We start from the raw sequence: 19,495 nt of genomic DNA, 5'->3' as shown, positions 1-19,495 counted from the left end.
ATGCTATTGAAAATGACCTCTACATTCTTGTTTGTAGAAATAGTGATATATGTATAAATTTGACATTAAGGAAAAATGAATCCAAATATTCTTACTTCATTCCATTTCCTTTTTGTCAATAACGCAACACGTGAAAATTGTGTAATGATATCTTTTAATGTAAATATATATATATATATATATCTATACTATTATTAAGAGAACTAGAGAAGAGGGTTTGTTAGCCAAAAATGAAAATTTTGACAGATTTAACCTTGAAATATTAAAAAACTTTAAGAATAAATTAAATCACAAGGGTAAATTGGATAATTATAAATTAGAAAATAAAAAAGAAATGATCCCACAAGCCCTACTTTTTCTCCCACTATTTTCTCTCTGCAATAACTATTTTTTTTTCTTAAATAAAAATTATTACACATGCAGAGCATGTATGAAGAAGGCTAGTATATATATATAGAAGTTTGCTCAGGTGCGGATATCCGCACCGAAGAAAAAGGTGCGGATTTCCAGTTTTGACCAACTTTCCGATCACATTTTTACATCTTAGCCGTTCAGTTTTTAGATCCTAATGTATAGATCATCTCTGCAAAATTTCAGCCAATTTGATGATCGTTAAGGCATCCAAAATTGCAATTTACACGAACGGACCGAATCTGTCGAACCGGAACCGTTCGTATTTATAATGGTAAATTGCATTTTTGGATGCCTTAACGATCACCAAATTGGCTGAAATTTTGTAGAAGTAATCTATAAATTATGACCTAAAAACTGAACGGCTAAGATGTGAAAATGTGATCGGAAAGTGGATCAAAACCGGAAATCCGCACCTAAGCAAAAAGTGCGGACGTCCGCACCGGAGAAGCGCTATATATATATATATATATATATATATTCACATAAGTATACATGTCATGAGAGTTTGATAGATCATAATAATCTCCTCACACTTTGTTTTGTCTCTATCACTTTATTGGAGACGAAAACAAAAGGATTTATGCTATACTTGTTATATCATGAACTTTCAATATTTCACGCTTGTTATTATAGTTAACAAATAGAATTTTAATAGAATCGTTATAGTGTTCTAAAGTATTGAAACTCTAAAATATAATCATTAAATTAACTTATCGTAGAAAATATACGGCAAATAAATTCCTTTAAGTATTGAAAAACACCATAAAATTTTCAGATCCTCACTTTCCCATCCAATTCCATTCCTCTCCTCTCGTTCTCTTCTTTTTTTTGTTTCGAGACAAAGAGGGCTTTATCTCATGATTCTCATCTGTACATATCACGTGTCAATTTCCATCGTAACCACGTGATGTGCCTTATTTGCGCCGATCGGACAAAAGTGGGTCTTCAACACACGAATTCAGGAAGAGATTAAAGGGGAGCTACGTACGGTTCTTATCTTGTCTCCTTTATGTGACAGATCCGAGCAGTCGGGCGATAATCCAACGGCCGAAAGAGCCCCGGTCAAATCAGAAGAGAGTCGACCTTTGTTGACCGGCGGCTGAAAAACTCAATCTCAGCCTCAAAACGGATTCTAACCCTTGTTTGATGAAACTAGGGTCAATTCAACACGTTAACCCCCTGACCCTTCCCTAAAACCTAGATATTTCATTTTCCATCATCTCTGATTCTGAGACTAGGCAATTCCTTTCAGTACTTGTCTAATACTATGGTGGATGTGAGCTCGATCTGTCTTTCGCACCAAACAGTAGGACACCCTTGCAGAAAGAGGTCAGTCATTTACTACTAAAACTGCACCAGTCAATATCATTTACCGTACATATTTCCACTTTTCATGATTTACCCCCTCGTTTTCACGAAAGGGCGAGGAGCAGAGACACTAATTAAGATTAGTAATTAATGAAACGTGCAAAGCTTGATAGGGATGCATGGGAAATTAAATTAGTTGATAAATAATTAAAGTGATGGATAATCTACAAACCCTAAAGTCTATATATACAGCGATAAAGCGAAAAGGGTTGTTCAGATCTGGTTTCTTATCATAGGGTTTCTATTTCTCTTTTAATTAAGAAGCAGCAGATGAAGACCTGGGAAAGATGGTAGAGAGTTCTAAAGGGGCTGACAGAAGAGAGTGAGCTCAGATTACACATTCGTAATGAGTGAATATTAAGTCGATCCTCCTCATATTACACATTTGTGTGATGTGTGCTCACTACTCTATCTGTCGGCTACGATCGACTCTCACACTGGTAGAGGATTCATCTTCTCTCTCTCTCTCTCTCTCTCTCTCTCTCTCAACAAAATCTAGCTGAAATGCGCAGGTCCAGTCTTATACGTGTCTCTTTGTTTATGAACCCAGATGGCAGATAGATAATTTCATTTTTCTTAATTATTAATTCTTTTCCCTCTGCTGGGATGATGCAGAAAAAGTAAAAGAACAAACCCAGAAGATATATGTGACACATTGATTTATTGGTACTGACTTGATGTTACTTGATGTATATCTAGCTAGGTCTATCGCTAACAATCTCTTTGTAGTTTGATCTTATCATCAGTCTGTATCTGTGTCTGACATATATTTAATCTTTTTCTTTGAAGCTAACACCTTTTTGTTATCATAATATTGATTAGAATAGTATTTTATTGTACATTTAGCCAATTTAATTAAAGGGGGTTTCTAAAACGTGTCCAGTTTCAAGTGGATAATTGGCTTTGTCTAGTTTTTTTTTAACAGATAAATCATCAAATTATGGCCAACGTGTTTTTTTTTTCTTTAAAGGGTTTGTAATGAGCTTCTTCATCCTGCATCCAATTGATCCATGCATGTATTTAGGTCTATGAGGTTTAGTTTGGTTGTCATACATATTACACTATAATTTATGAACTTCTTTCGTAGAAGTGCAGATTTCACCTCTATTTTCCGCCAATTAACCCTGCAAACTTAAAGCCCTGACTGATCTCGGCTGCTTTCAAAGTTTCTCCCAAAATTGAATTACGTTCCAGGTCGATTTTGCTTCATTCTCAGATTGGCAAGGTAACCGTTTGTTTCAACAATCTCCTTTTGTATATGTCACTCTACAGTCTACACACTACAGTAGTATTTTTCTCTATTATTGCTTTATTCTTCTTGAAGTTTGAATTCAAAATCTTTTTGCTTAATCTGCAAAAGGTTAACCAGAGTTTCAACTGTCTAAATCTCCTTTGTGTTACTCTTTTAGTTTATTGATTTGTTTTCTATGGTTGCTGTTGTTTGAATATGTGATCTTGGTATGTCGAGTGGGTTACTACTTACTAGCCAAGTTATGATAAAGACCCTGATTCATTGTAGAACATCTGAAAATGTAAACAAAATAAAGCCCTTTTCTTTCTTTGCTTGTTTTGGAGGAAATCCAGGTTATTGTTGTTTTATATATCTAGTATTTCATATCAATAAGAATTTGACTTGATGCTCAATATACTTGATCTCACTGATGCTAACTATTAAAGAAAAGTAGGAGAGGCTGATGTTTTTAACAATAACATGTAAATTTTAACATGGATTATGAGGACTGCAAATTCCTGTAATTTCAGTGTGCATCTTTAGTTTTTTTTTTTTTTCCCTTCTTCTTTTCCTTCTACATTTCTCAAGTACCTTTAAAGCAGTGTGTAATGTATCTTAAATTTCATGTCTATAGATGGGTACCTTGACTTGCTTCTGTGGTACTAGATCTATTGTAGTACTGTTGGTCGTTGGAGTTCAAGTAGTATAGAAAATCAGAAGTTACTTAGTTATCGATCTGCTTCTATAGTTTAGCAATGCAAATTAACAAATATGATGCTGTCAAAGAAAATTATATTGCAAGTAATTAAGTAGGTATAGTAAAAATATAAAGGTGGGATTAATTAAAACATCAAATTAAGTAATATAACAAAGCGTGATAACTGGGGTTGGGAACAACTAGAGTTTCCGAGTAATAAACTAGTAACATATACATATACGGAGGTGTTCTGAAGAGGACGTCCGCATTGTCGCTAAAGTGCGGACATCTGGGATTTCTGCTTGATCAAGCGTCGACGGCACAACGCCTCTTGCTGAACGGAGGTCAGGGGCATCCCGAACCAGTCTGCAGTCGAGTGGAGTCGCAGGTGGCTAGTTTGCAGCACTGTCCATAACCTTGAAGTTGCAGGTGAGGTCGTTATCCAGAACCTTCGACCTCGATCGCTGCCCAGAAGCGGTCTGGGATGCCTCCGACCTCCATCCGGCACGATTCGCGCCGCCGTCGCCACCTAAACGCTGCTACAACGTCGGCGTCCACACTTTAGCGACAGGCTATACGTTGCAGCTTTTGTTCTATTTCTCGATTCTCATATCTATATCTCATAATGTAGTGGTTTAAGGATATAACCCTAATGCAACACCTTATGTGCAATCGCAGCCATTCATTTGGCAGTTGATCAGATCACACACGCATCCACATAGATAAATTACAATTAAACAAAACAGGAAGTAATTTAATATCTATATCTCATAATGTAGTGGTTTAAGGATATAACCCTAATGCAACACCTTATGTGCAATCGCAGCCATTCATTTGGCAGTTGATCAGATCACACACGTGTCTACATAGATAAATTACAATTAAACAAAACAGGAAGTAATTTAATATTTAACACTCCCCTTTAAATTGCTAACTGTTTTCCTCCTAGAAGATATCGGATATAAGTGAACTTGTCATTCGGCAATGCCTTTGTGAAGATGTCTGCAACTTGTCTTGTGTTATGCAATATCGTACTGCAATTACATTGTTTTGAACTACATATCTGATGAAGTGATATTTCCTTTTGATGTGCTTGGTCTTATTGTGAAAGACTGGATTCTTTGACATTGCAATTGCAGATGTATTGTCACACAATAAAGGAGTAGTTTCTAATTGTTCTTCACCAAAGTCTTCAAGAACATATCTCAGCCAAATTACTTGAGATGTTGCTTCTGCTGCACTCACATACTCAACTTCTGCAGTTGGCAGAGTTATACTTTGCTGTTTCATTGAAGCCCATGAAAATACACCAGAACCAAATGTAAATGCATATTCAAACGTGCTTTTCATGTCATCTTTACTTCCACTCCAATCACTATCATAGAAACAAATTAGATTTGGCTCTTGATCTTTCTATTTCTCATACTTGAGGCCAAAATCAATTGTTCCTTCAATGTATCTGAGAACCCTCTTTGCAGTTCCCATGTGATTTTGAGTTGGATTGTGCATGAATCTTGACAAGAGATTTGCGGCATACATTATGTCTAGTCTTGTTGCTGTCAAGTATAGTAGGCTTCCCACTAAGCTTCTGTAAATGCTCGAGTCCGCAGCTTTGCTGCCATCTTCCTTCAACAGTTTTTCATTCACAATCAAAGGTGTTGCAACTGCATTGCACCCTTTCATTTCAAATTTCTCAAGGAGTATTTGTGTACTTCTTTCGGTGAATGGAGATGCTATCATTGCTTTGAATAACACCAATGCCTAAAAAATGATGTAAGAGACCTAAACTGGTCATCTCATACTTCTTCATCATATACTCCTTGAATTCCAAGATTATTCTCTCATTGCTTCCGGTAAACACCAAATCATCAACATAAATTGACACGATAAGGATATCAGAATTACCTTCAGCTTTTGTGTACAAGGTTGCTTCACTTGGACTTCTTTGAAAGCCATTTTTGATGAAGTAGGAGTCAATTTCTCCATACCACGCTCTTGGCGCTTGCTTCATCCTATAGAGAGCCTTATTGAGCTTGTATACTTTTTCTTCTGCATTCTTGACTACAAAGCCTTGAGGCTGGTCCACATAAACGTCTTCTTTCAACACTCCATTTAGAAATGCTGATTTAACATCCAACTGATGCAATCGCCAACCAATCTGTGCAGTTAACGCAATTAGTGTGCAGATTTCTCTAATCTAGCCACTGGTGCAAAAGTTTCAGTGAAATCTACTCCAGGTTGCTACGAATAGCCTTTTGCAACTAGCCTTACTTTGTTTTTCTGAACTGAACCATCTAAATTCAGCTTTGTCTTGTAAATACACTGACACCTATGACCTCTTTGTCATTAGGTCTATCAACCAATTCCCAAGTAGAATTCTTCTCAATTACTGCAATTTCATCTTCCATTGCTTTTTGCCATGCTCCATCCTTTACAGCTTCTTCAAGGCATTCGGGTTCTACCACACAGTAACTACAAGTGGCATACACATCACTTAAGACTTCTCATTCTCAGAGGTGTTGAACTTGGACTGGAGGTCTATGATTGTGCTGACGGAGGACTTGCATTTGCAGGTTAAAGAGGTGTAATTGGAGTGACTGGTTCCGCATTTGCATCATCTTCTTCCTGATTGATTTCTTCATTTGCAGGAATTGTCGCACGATGCTTTCTCATTGAAGATTACATCTCTTGAAATTACTATCTTCTTTGTCTTCAAGTTGAACAAGCTGTAGCCTTTTGTATAACTACTAGATCCCACAAAGATACACTTGTTACTTGATTCCTCAAACTTGTGTCCGAGTTGGTTAGACACATGAGCGTAGCAGATTGAACCAAACACCTTGAAATGATTCACCGAGGGTTTTGTTCCACTAAAAGCTTCAAATGGAGTTATTTTCTCCAATGCTTTTGTAGGAAACCTATTTAGCAGGTAAACTGCTGTAAATGCAGCTTCTCCTCAGAAATCGTAAGGCATTTTCTTCTCATGCAACATGGACTTTGCCATTTCAACAATTGTCCTGTTTTTCCTCTCAGCAACTCTATTTTGTTGAGGAGTATATGCAGCTATGAGTTGCCTTTCAAGTCCCATGTCTTCACAAAACTTACCGAACTCATGTGAGGTATACTCAATTTCTTGATTTAAAACCCACTTTGCTTTTCGACCATCATCTTGAACTTCTTAAACACTGTGAATACTTCTGATTTCTGTCTAAGAAAGTATAACCACACCATTCTAGTGCAATTGTCAATAAAAGTCAGGATATACATGTTTCCAGCGTGAGTCCAGTCTTCATTGGTCTGCATACATCTGAATGGATGAGTTCCAATGGTTTGGATGCTCTCCACGCTTTCTCCTTTGGAAATGCTTCTCTATGTTGCTTACCAATTGCACAACCTTCACATATCTCATTTGCTTCATGAATTGATGGTAGCCCGTTAACCATATTCTGTTGCTGCAATTGCTTTAGGCTTTGGAAATTCAAATGTCCAAATCTCCTATGCCATAGCCAAGTAGAATCTACAACATCCGCCTTCATAGCAATGTGATCGAAATACTTGAGGGTAAGTAGAAAACTTCTATTCCTTGTCTTTTTCACCCTTGCAACAAGATTCTTGAGCTTTCTATCATCATAGATGTCGACTTCATCATCAGTTCATCACCAAACAACAAGAAATACCCAAATTCCATCATTTGTCCTACACTCAGCAAGTTTTGGTCCAATCCCGGAACGAACATTACTTCTCTTATATACCTTTTCCCTTTCTTGGTTTCAATTGCAAGTGTACCTCAACCAGTTGCTTGAACCAAGGCTCCATTTCCCATTTTCACTTGGGCTGTTATGGAGGTATCAAGATCAATGAGGAGAGAGATATATGTTGTCATGTGATCACTGCACCCACTGTCTATATACCAGACATTATCATCCGTCTGCATCGTTGAAACTTGACATGCAAAGAATAAGTTTCCATCTGCATTTGCTTGCTTTGCTTCTACTTGCTCTGTATAGTTGGCTTTGTAGGTTTCTTTTGTAGTTGCAATCCTTCTGTACGTGGCCAAAATGGTTACAATTTGAGCACTTCGGCTTCCCTTTGAACCAACAGACTACATGATGGTATTTTTTGCAAATTTCGCATTGCGATTGAGAAGAAGTACTATTATTTGCATAATTTTGCTTCACTTCAGCATTACTTTTTCCTTCCCATTTCTTGTTCTTCCCTTTCCAACTCTTCTTGGGCTTGGAATGATTAGATTGGCTATCTCTTAAACTAATGCTAAGAGTTTAAAATGCACTCTCTGTTGCATTCTCAGCATGTCTGTCTAATTGATGATCAAAAACCTTGATTGACCCCATAATATTTTGAATTCCTGCTGTTTCCATGTCTTTAGTTTCTATAAGAACCGAAACTATAGGATCATATTTTGGGGTTAAGCTTATGAGTCTTTTCTGCACAACTCTTCTATTTGGTAAATCTTCTCCATAACTTTTCATTTGATTCACAACATCAGACAATCTAGTAAAGTAATCTTTAAGCAATTCATATTCTTTCATTCTTGTGTATTCAAAATCACGCCTTAAAGATTGTAACTTTACAGATTTTACCTTGGGATCTCCTCTGAATTCTCTCTGCAGCACGTCCCAAGCTGTCTTTGCTGTCTCTTCGTTGGAGATTCTTGGGAATATCTCATCTGACACTGCATTTTGAATCAAAGCGAGAGCTTTTGCATCTTTAAGATATTGTCCTTCAAGATTTGCTTTTGGACTGTTGATAACTGTGATGTATCTTCTGGGATCTTGAACCCTTCTTCAACAAAACTCCATAAATCATGAGATTTGAAAACGGTTCTCATTTTGATTCTCCAGAAATCGTAGTTATCACCCGTGAAGATTGGAGCGCGAATTTCAACACTGCTACTCGACCCAGCCATAATTTTGCTGTAATTGAATATGAGATTTCACAGTTAAAATTTCCCCGTTGCAATCGCGACGCCCAGATCTAGATCAGAACTGAAGCTCTGATACCATGTTAGATATTGTGTTTTTGGATAGAGAAAGTTTTGAGAGAATAGCTATACATTGCAACCTTTGTTCTATTTCTCAATTCTTAGATCTACATCTCATAATGTGGTGGCTTAAGAATATAACCCTAATAGAACACCTTATGTGCAATTGCAGCCATACATGTGGCAGTTGATCAGATCACACATGTGTCCACATAGATAAATTGCAATTAAACAAAACATAAATTAATTTAATATTTAACAGATATATCACTTTATATCATGTGGTCTCACAATTTATAGATCTTTATTGATTGCCTTGATTAACTTGTGGGACAACTTTATCTCAACATTATTGTAGAATTATAGTACAGTACTGGTCTCTTTTATGTTTTCGGGGTCGTTAAATCAAACTTGCACAATGCTGAAATAAGATCAGATATATGATCAGTTTTAAGCATTTGGATACAGACTAAGAGTATGTTCAGGCCATGGATATCCCCAAATTAAATGGCTTTTGCTAACTGTGGTAATATGCATGCCATGGGATCTCTAGGATTGTCGGAGCAGCAAGTTCTTTAGCTTGTCTGGGTGTTGTTTAATATCAATGCATGGATCGGTTCTTTATCTCACGCATACTTTGGCAAGTACATCGTTTTATGCATGTCTCTTCCACAGATTTCCTATGTGTCTAATAATGGAATTATTAAAGTTCAAACATCTTGTTATTGAGGTATCGTAACTCATGCAGAGCTATGAAAATGCAAGAAGTGTTAGACTTAAGTGGACTTTACGTTATCTATATTCATTAAGTAAATAACAATTGATTTAGTTTAAGATAAATAACAAGAAATATATGTGATATCTCTATCTAGTTACCTATTGAGATTGTATGTCTCTCTTTGGGAGTTGGAAATTCAAGTTAACCTTACTTGATTAACATTAAGCTTATGTGATAAACTTTAGTCTCCTAAGTGATGAGCTTTAGGCTTCATCTAGACTCTTTTATGGGATGAGTTCATCTTGAGTTTTGCCTATATATATATAGCAGGAGATAGTCCCTGCCTCTACCACGCCAAAACATTCAGTTCATTTCCATTAGTAAGGTTAAACATTACGTAGAAGGCAGAAGACTATTCCCTTGGTGAGTTGATGCGAAAGGCTTCTTTCCTCTCTTGCTGTTGAAGTTGCTATGTTGGTGAACTGCTGTCAAGATGTATTCACTTGGTCAAACTATTCTGGATGGAATCAAGAGTGCAGATGCAGGTAAACTCCAAATCCTATTAGAAATGTTCTTATATACATATTCATATATCTGCAGTATATGTGTTTGTACGTGTTCTTATGAACTGATTTTGTTTTGTGATTATGATGATATGGTTGCTGCATCATATTTTAACAAGAAGGTTTCTCAAACACAGTCTCAGAGTACAACTCGGTGGAAGAGGACATATCAAGCGGACGCATCTGTCATCACTGGTTAATATATTACTTGGTTCAGGTGTAAGCCTGTGAATCATGGGAGCAATTTCGTCTGCTAATACCAAATTCAAAGGAGATGTACGTGCTGCAACAAGATGGCCGTTGGGGAGCTCAGCTCTGGGGGAATCAGAGTCCTGTTATTTGGCTTGGAACTTTCAACATTGAGGTGGAAGCTGCCATTGCTTATGATAGTGCGGCAATGAAGCTTCGCAGAAGAGAGTCCCAAGGGGAACTTATTTGAGTGGGACCAAGGTCACCAAATCAAGAGCTAGCCATACTGTTAGAGCCTCTATAGCAAATAAGCTGTACTCAACATGATCAAGGATGGTTTCATACCAGGCTAGGTTTTTCGTATTCCTCATGGCCTGCCAAGCTAGCAGATGGTGTGCAAAAGAGATCTCTTGCACAAACAACTCTTCCAAAAAGAGCCAACACCAAGTGACATGGATAAGCTGAACAACAGACTTTTTTTTTTTTTATTGTTCAATCACACGGTGTCCTCAAATGTTTTCTAGGCCCAGAGACTAATCCGTGCTCGGGGGATCTTGTCAAAACGATTCCTCCCCCCTGGCCACCAAGAATATATTGGGATTTAACTCCAATAAGCGTCGGCGGGATTCGAACCCGGGTATGGGGGTTCCACACCTGGAGGCTCTTACCAACTCGACCACCTGTGGTGGTTAGCTGAACAACAGACTTGTCATCCCTCAAAACTATGCCACTAAATACTTCCCTTGTATTGACAAGGCAATGCAAGGAAGGTTGGAGCCGGATATTCGGCTCCTGACGTGGAGTTGACATGTTATGCTGAGAATGTGAGGCCATGGAAGATCAGGCATGTTTATTGGAAGAGCAGCAAAAATTTTGTGTGCTCCCCCGTCATCACCTAGTATGCCAAGAAATTTCTAGGGGAAACCGATGACATATATTAAGCCACATCCATGAAGTGGTGCGACTAGTAAATGGTGTATTTAGAAGAATTAGCCTGTTTATTTGGTGTGTGTGTATCATTGTCGACGATAATTGATGAGCATATGACTTGTTTTAAATTTTGAGCTAAGTTAGAGTCATACCGATCCTTAAACCCTTTAAATGCTTTTAAGAGTATTTTACTTGAGCTTTGCAGGATTTATGTTGATAAGGCTCTTAACACCCTTGATTTTTTTATGCCAATAATATTTGTAATTTGAGGAAATTTTCACTGATCTACCATGAGTTTCACATCCTTTGATCTACCTTTTTCCTGTTGTTTTTCATTGGTTTACAGAGCACCAGTGCATTCCTTGATCTTCAGTTGTACATATTCTGTACGACATAAAAAAGAATGTAGCTTTTGGCCGCGTGGCAGCACTTTGTGTCTTGTACAACTTTGAGGGACCAAAAGTGAAATCCTACATTGTTGCAGCCCTCCACTATAATTCTCCAACACTCGCTCACTCTACTCTACTCTGTATCAACCTCAAGAAGCTCAGCTGTGCTTAAAGCACGAGCAGCAGTTCAAAACCCAAATTTACTTATCAAAAACCCAGAAAGATCATATCTTTCAAAACCCAGAAAGACTCCATTTTTGTTTTTTGTTTTTTTGTGTGTGTATGAAAACAAATGTCCATGAGCAACAAGACCATGCTGCAGGAGCTTTGCGTCAAAAGGGGTTGGGCCGCACCCATATATAGTAGCACCAAGCAAGGTCCAGATCACGTTCCTCAGTTCTCTGCCGCCGTCGTCGTCAACGGTGTCAGCTTCGCCTCTCAGGGCTTCCTCAGCTCCAAGAAGGAAGCTGAGGCCTTTGCTGCCGGAATCGCATTGGAAAAGTATCTTGGCCCCCAAACCCAACTGCCCATTACCCCAAAGTTCAATTCTTTCTCATCTCCAGGTAACAGGGTTTTACAAGGGTTTTAGCTACTATTGATCTATTAACTTCTGTAGTGGAATTTTGATTGTCAACTTTGTACTGCAGTGAAAGTAGCTCATGTTGTTCCACAATACAACCATGTGGTAAGAGTTGAGGAGAATCAGACATGGGTGAGTCTCAGTGTTCTCATAATTGATGTCAAAGTTTTCGACTTTTAAGAGTTTAAGTTAACCTTATTAAGGGGCTGCAAGATTAGCTTACATTGTTGTTCATGATATGTTGTTGATTTGGAATGTTACAGTAATATGTACTGGACCTCTTTGAGGATTGGTATAAGTGTAGAGTAGGATAAAGCTTTGTTAGATAGAGCTTAAGGTTAATGAGATAAAGTCTTTGATTAATTGTTGTTTGTACAAGGATTCATGGTTGTGCTTAGTAACTCCTGCTTACAAATTAACTTTTGGTTTTTTGCTTATCTCGTTTAGCTATTACTGTGTCGTGCAATTTGATTTGTTATGTACTGTCTGCAACTTTTTGATGGGGGTAGAGTAATTGCCTTTCTCTTGCAGAATGAGACTAATGCCATACAGGAAAAGAAGGGTGCTGATGAACTGGAGCAGTTGTTGGCTAAAGAACGAAAGGTTTGCTTTGCGTTATTTGGTTTTTGCTTAATGATTTGGTTGGTTGGATGACGTCATGAGCCTTTGAAATGTGTTGTTTTATGACTGACCAGCTGTGGCACATAGAGAAGCTTCAGCTCGAGATGAAAAACCTTGAATTAGTGAATGCGATTGAAGTGAAGAATAATGAGGTTCAGCGGTTTGAGAAGAAGCTGGAACATATGGTAAGCATAATGTTACTATGTTGATGTCAATGAACTTAGGTTCTATTTGTGCATGAGTAATCCTGTAGCCAGAATATGGTTGGCTTAGATAGTCTTGGCCATTATTATATAATATGAGCAACTGCTCTCTGTTTTTCTTTTAGAAAGAGATGGCAACAATGGAGCAGAAGAAAACCAAAAGCATGATATCATTGGCAGAAGAGAAAAAGGTTTTTTCTCAATTATCCTTTTGAAATTGTCAGATTCAGATCTTTTTCTTTCTTTCTTCTTGTCAACTGATGAATGAATCTTTGAAATATATTTTTGGCTATTGACCGTCAATTGTAGAGAGAAAATGAGAAACTTCATACGAGAGTTGCTGAATTGGAAAAGCAACTCCAGGCCAAACATGCAGTGGATGGGGATATGGAAGTGAAAAAGATCAACAGTCTCTCTGACTTTTCCAATGCACTTATTGTAAAGGAGCAGAGCTATAATGATGAACTTCAGGAGTCTCGTAAGGTGTTGATCAATGTATGTAAGTTTGTTCTTTCTGGTGCAACTGTTTTTGTGGTTTGTTAATTATAATCTAAATGTTATAATATTATTTCTAAAATATTTCGCTGTACTTTATACTTAATTCATTTAATGATTGATAAGCCTTAAACATATTGGAGCCTCTTGGCCAGATTTGTTGATTTGCTAATCTTGATATGCATCGAGTTTGTTGGGAAGGTTGGAAAAATTGTAGTGGTATTGTAGTGTGTTGGCTGTATTTTGAGAAATAAGGTTGTAGATGGGATGTATGTCCATTTTCCAAATTAAGTAGTCATGTGATCGGGGTACGTAGAATGAGATTTTCTCAGATTTTCGACATGAGATTTTAACATGCATAGCTTAAGGAATGTCTGGAGTCTTGATGATTCTTAATGATATTGAGTGCTGAATTAGGACACTGCTTGTGACTATTAACTGCTTTACCGAGTTAAGATGCTAAGATAGAACTAATGGAAACTAGAAAGTTGCACATACATACCAGGAAAAAGATTTATTGATCTAATTATAGTTTGACAAAGTAAATCACAGGTACATTTCTTTTGGTACGACATAGTTTTTTCAAGGTTCTAGCATTACTCTTGGTTGTAGAATAAGGTTAACAGAGGGCAGTGCCTTCTTTCTGTGTTTTGATACTATCAAGTGATCGATTACCGCGTAAAAATTTAAGAATGGTATCTTTTCTGCCATTTGTAGATGGACTATATACATTCTCTAAATTAGTAGTCGAGCGATCAGAGTAAAATGAGATTTCAACATCATCAGCTGAGGGCATGTCTGTAAGTTCCTTGGCTTTCATTCATATAAGTGGCAATTTAGGACACTGCTTTTGATCAACAGGATGCAAAGCCACCTTAAGAGGCTAGAGTTATTTGCACAAGAGATGGCAATGAGGGAAAGTATAGAAAGTGGCACGGAAATAGTTTATCCGACTCTCTGTTAATGATTGCCATAGTTAAGCTGTTTCAAGGGCCTAGGTTTTTCTTGTCTGGTTAGTTGAATCAGGTTTACAGGGGAGTTGCCTCTGTCTTGAATTCTTGATACTATTGAGTGATCAATGGAATGTGTTCTTTCAGAATATGATGATTTATTTCGTGAATGGATGCTGGAACCATCTACTTGATAAACTCGTTTTAGTTTGCGTTGGTATCATTAATTTATCATTCGATCTGTACTGTGAGTTTTAACTTCTGATTTGATAGAACGTTGTGTTCAAGTAAAGATAAGAGTATACTGGTGGGGAAAGCTAATTCCATTTACATACAATGTGCTTTTGCTTATTAGTCTAATGATCGATTATTGTAGACGTGCATTACCATGTTTATTGGCATTGTCATGACCACTTATAAGGTAGTTAAATGGGCTGTATTTGTTAATTTAGGTCTGTGTGATTTTTTCAGTGTTGTGCATCTTGAGGAACATACTGTAGCTGTTGTTCTAGTCTAATTTTTTTTTTATTTGCAGGCATTACGTGATGGTTCAAAAGTCTCTATTGGGGTGAAGAGATTGGGAGATCTCGACTGGAAAGCATTTCAAGTTGCAGCCAAAAGAGAATATTTTGTAGAAGAGGAGGTAAATGAGAGGGCAGCGGAGTTATGCTCTATGTGGGAGAATCACATTGGAGATCCTGATTGGAATCCATTCAAGACTATCACGGATATGAGAGGAAGGAACAAGGTACTTGTTCAAGTAATTCTTTCACCAAATTCTACAGTTCTACAAACTGCCTAGATTGTTGCTCTTGGCATTAGTTTCCTGCCATTATTTCCTTGTACTCAAACTCTTTTACTTCCCAGTTCTCACTTCGCCAACTGAGTTGCAATTATGGTTGCAGGAAATTGTTGACGAGGAAGATGAAAAGTTAAAGAAACTAAAGGAGGAATTGGGTGATGAAGCGTACGAGGTGGTGATAACTGCATTACTAGAAATGAAAGAGTATAATCCCTGTGGTAGATATAAAGTAGAAGAGCTATGGAATTTCCAACTAGGTAGGAAGGCATCATTGATAGAGGGAGTCCAATATCTTTTGAAACAACTTGATTTGGTTAACACTAAGAAGCGGCAAAGAAACTGAAGCAATCGATCACCGCATAGTTCTTTGTGTTCTTAAACCTTGTAGTCAGTCCACTCTGTGCGAGTCATATGAACTGATTAACCTCTCCTTTTGAAGATCAAATGAAGCTTTCAAATTCCATATACACTGATTTGATAAATTTCTGTATCTAGATGTTGTTTGAATATGCGATCTTTACCTTTTCATTGAAGATCTGAAAAGGTAAAGATCTATAAAGCTCTTTTCTTTCTGGGCTTGTCTTGAAGAAACTTTAACTGATTGTTGTTTGATGGTACATATTTACTTCACATAATTTTGATCTTTTTTCTGGGTATTGATTTTGATGTATCTAATACTTAATCTGCTTACTGATGCAAAGTTCAAACCGATAAAGAAAAGTAGAATGGCAACTGGTTAGTAAATATCTACATATAGGGATATGGATATGTTAGAAATATGATTTAGTAATATGAATTTATTATGTTATATATATATAGATATATATGCTTGCATTTATGATCGAGAACTACAAATTTTAGTGTGTCTGAGGCTTTGTATATTTTATCTTCCACTAGTCACATATACCTTGAGTTGCTTCTGTGGTATTCTACTGAAGTATTGTTGGTTGTGGGAGTCCAAGTACAGAAAATCTGTTGGTCGTCATTTATATTCATGCAGTAGGTATTGCTTAATGTATGCGATTGACAGACTCGTAATGTGTGCGATTGACATACTTGTAATGTGTGATTGACAGACTCGTAATGTGTGCGATTGACATACTTGTAATGTGCGATTGATTAGTATAGTTATTATGTATTGCCTTTTGTATACATGATGTAATCATATATAAAACTCATGGTGAGATGAATACAATACAATACAATTTTTCTAAATCTCTACAACACGTTATCAGCACGAGCCCTAACCACAAGAAAAAAACCAAACCAGAAAATTCTTCAAAACCTGCCACTGCCACCTTCGAGCCTCACTGCCGCAACTCCTAGCCCTCGCTAGCCTCACCTGCGCACCTGCCCCTGCAACACCTACGCGCCCCTGCGCACGTATCCCTGCTGCCCCTGCAGCACCAACGCACACCGACTGCATCTTTCTCCTTTCCTGTGCACGTCCGTCTGCTTGCAGGCTCTGAAACATCTAGTTCGGAACCTCAGATCAAAATCCTTTCTTCATCAGAGTTGTTCGTCTCTGTCTCTTCCATCTGACCTCCGAATTTCAGCCTTATCGGAGTTATTTTGAGACCGGTACAACAATCAAAGTGAAAGCTGTTCAGAAGAGAATCTGCTCCGAATTTCAACACGTAAGTTTTGTAATTAAGGTTGCTGCTTTCTTGTATTTTAAATTCCTTTTATTTTTTGCACAATTTTTGGAATATATGAACAGGATTTTGAGTATTTAATAAAGCGGAATTATGGGGATTCACGCTTAACGAACTAAGAGTGTTCGTATGAACTAAGAGTGTTCATAATGCTCGGACTAAGAGCGTCCGTAAGCATCAAATTGTAACCATATTAAACATCATTGTTCGGTCTAATCCAAATATTCTTGGAAATCGATTTCTTGGTAGCATTAAGGCTCGGAAATCTTATATTAGTTGTCGTGGAAGTTTTTATTCCGAAACTAATCTATTCTCTTTTGTCTTTGAATGTCGAATGCAAACGTGCAAAAACTCGACTTCACTAAACCAGATTCAAATGACATTTGTTATCATCGATGGGTGAATGACGTCAAGAATCACTTCACTACTAATGAGATTCTGTGGAGAAGAGCTCACAGACTAAAGATTAATTGAGAAAAATCCTCTCAACCTTCCCCATCTCAGCGTTAATGATTGCCAAGCAATAAGCTTGTGTGCAATGCTAGATAGATTACGAGGTTTCATCAACTTATGTCAGTTACTGAGAAAGCTAACAACATACTCCTGAAAAACTATAATTCAAAGGCCTGTTGGAACTAAGAACGTTCACTAGGCGAATTATAATAGCGCACCTAAAGAATGGCGCAAGGAGCGGAACCCTAAAAATTTAGGGGCCAACGAAATGGACGCGTGGGTTCATACAACCGCCCTACAAAAGAAGGAAAACCGCGAGATTGATAAGCGGACACGTGGCAACATTGGCCAACTTGGGAGAGGCAAAACAGGCTCCGCCGGTAGTGGTGGTGTCGCCACCAACGTCCATGGAGGATGTCCAAATGCACAAGGTGCATCTCAATTAATGGGTGAGGTAATGCTATAGATGTGGATCTTTAAAGCATTGGTTTAAGCACTAGAATGCGAGTGGAAAAACAAAGCTGCACAATACAAGTGTATAAAGATATGAGAGAGCGTGAGGCTCATCTCGCAGCTGAAGGAGATGATGGAAATGACAATGACGTCAATCTCATTACAGACTTCAAATCTGGCGAGGAAAACAATCATGTTGATGTCGCAGATTTTGATTAAATAGTCTTTTATTTTTCCAAGAATTATGTAATGGCAATTATACCTTAATTAATAAATGACAATTTTGTATTAACTCTTTCTCAAGTGACGCATCCAATGAAGTATGATGTCTAGGAAAGTAATTGAGATTAGTGGTACTTAACTCGCTCCACCGACATCTTTCTCTACTTCCCTGATCATATTTGTTTGGAGTTACCAAACGGATTGAGTGACTACAATTTGTCTAAGTTTGACTTTTTGGATTAGACTTTGGTTAAGAAACTTTGATGTCCTTTCAAAAAAAAAAAGAAACTTTGATGTAATCATTGGTTATTAATAAAGTGTCGATTCTTTTACTTAATGTCTTGAACATACCTTAATTCGAACTTTATTTGAAAGATATAAGAGCCAATGGTTTTCATGTGGAAACACATTGTGAGAATGGACAAGAGTTCCTTTGCATCACCTCTAATGACTACGGGCATAAACGAGTATTAGAAACTAATGTGTCGCTCTAGTGGGTTGTATGCAACCACTATTCGAGTCATTAAATCCAGCCGTGTCATGAGAAATGATTTATGGGATTCTGACACATATAGGCTTTGACATGACCGTTTGGGACACCCAGGTCGTGATATGATGATCCGTCTATTAAAGACTTCACACGGACATCCATTCTTCAAAACGAAGAGAAGTAAGAACCAAAAATTGGTTCGAGGAGAAGCACATACGCCTCACGGCGCCAAGACTGTGCATGACCGGCCACTTAGGGCAGGTGTCGTCTACCCCCTACGGCAACAACATGGCTTTGACGCCATGGACTCCTCTTTGACTCCTTTTTCTACTTCTAAAGTCAATTGTGACTTCGTGGCTCAACCAAATTCTTATTTGGTTGCTTCTAAAGCCCATATTTCGTTTTGCAAAGCATGCTCTTTAGCAAAATTAGGATAGAGACCATCCTATGCAAAGGACACTAAGGAAATAATTCCATTGCTAATCTTGATATGATGAGTTAGTTAAGGAAATAATTCCACTACAAGACCATCCTATGCATATCAACAAACTCGAATCCAATAGCTAACAATTAACTCAGTGGCAGAGCCACATGGGGGCACACTGGGTCCCGTGACCCAGTCAACTTTTCACTATATAAATAATTAAGTTACCAAGATAACAAATAGCTAGCTTTTAGAGCAGTGGGTTGGTCATGTTTTTGCTACATTAAGGTCTAGGGTTCGATTCTAGCAACCAGCAGTCATTTTTATTTGATTTTTTATGTTTTAATATTATGCCCGAGTGATACTAAATTTCTGGCTCCAATTCCTCTTCACTGAAACTATCAGTGATTTCATCCCGGGTCCTTTTTCAAGACATTGAATGACCCATCAATTTACGTAATTGGAAAATAATTGCTTTTATTTTCTTGACAAATTAGTGCCGTTCCTGAAAAGAAAGGCAATTTTTTCTTTCCCTAAACACTACATTGATATGCATAAATCCAGTCTTGAAGTCAAAATTTTCTACGCTTAATTTGTTCGATCTGGTGCTATGGTGAGACAAAACATCGAAAAGAAGCAACATACT

General features: G+C 37.6%; 1 protein-coding gene across 1 annotated transcript; it reads left to right on the top strand.

Moving 5' to 3' along the window:
• The first annotated feature begins 1,866 nt into the window (after positions 1–1,866).
• On the top strand, positions 1,867–15,802 carry LOC133708883 (protein INVOLVED IN DE NOVO 2-like). The gene is made up of 9 exons (XM_062134453.1): positions 1,867–3,007; positions 11,459–12,064; positions 12,149–12,213; positions 12,613–12,684; positions 12,777–12,887; positions 13,031–13,096; positions 13,215–13,400; positions 14,886–15,098; positions 15,256–15,802. The coding sequence occupies exons 2-9, from the start codon at positions 11,794–11,796 to the stop codon at positions 15,493–15,495; spliced, it is 1,224 nt and encodes a 407-aa protein (XP_061990437.1). The 5' UTR covers positions 1,867–3,007; positions 11,459–11,793; the 3' UTR covers positions 15,496–15,802.
• The last annotated feature ends 3,693 nt before the right edge of the window (positions 15,803–19,495 follow it).

This window comes from Rosa rugosa, chromosome 1 (genome assembly GCF_958449725.1).
Source record: "Rosa rugosa chromosome 1, drRosRugo1.1, whole genome shotgun sequence".
In the NCBI taxonomy this organism is placed as follows: domain Eukaryota; kingdom Viridiplantae; phylum Streptophyta; class Magnoliopsida; order Rosales; family Rosaceae; genus Rosa; species Rosa rugosa.
Note: the sequence above shows the minus strand (reverse complement) of the source record. Positions and strands in the feature narration are given on the sequence as shown.

What these genes read in the sequence shown, in the direction of transcription:
- LOC133708883 (XM_062134453.1), top strand. Translation starts at nt 11,794, where the DNA reads ATGTCCATGAGCAACAAGACCATGCTGCAGGAGCTTTGCGTCAAAAGG. An exon ending in TTGAGGAGAATCAGACATGG is followed by an intron (nt 12,214 to 12,612) that starts GTGAGTCTCAGT and finishes TTTCTCTTGCAG; the next exon opens with AATGAGACTAATGCCATACA. An exon ending in CATTGGCAGAAGAGAAAAAG is followed by an intron (nt 13,097 to 13,214) that starts GTTTTTTCTCAA and finishes CGTCAATTGTAG; the next exon opens with AGAGAAAATGAGAAACTTCA.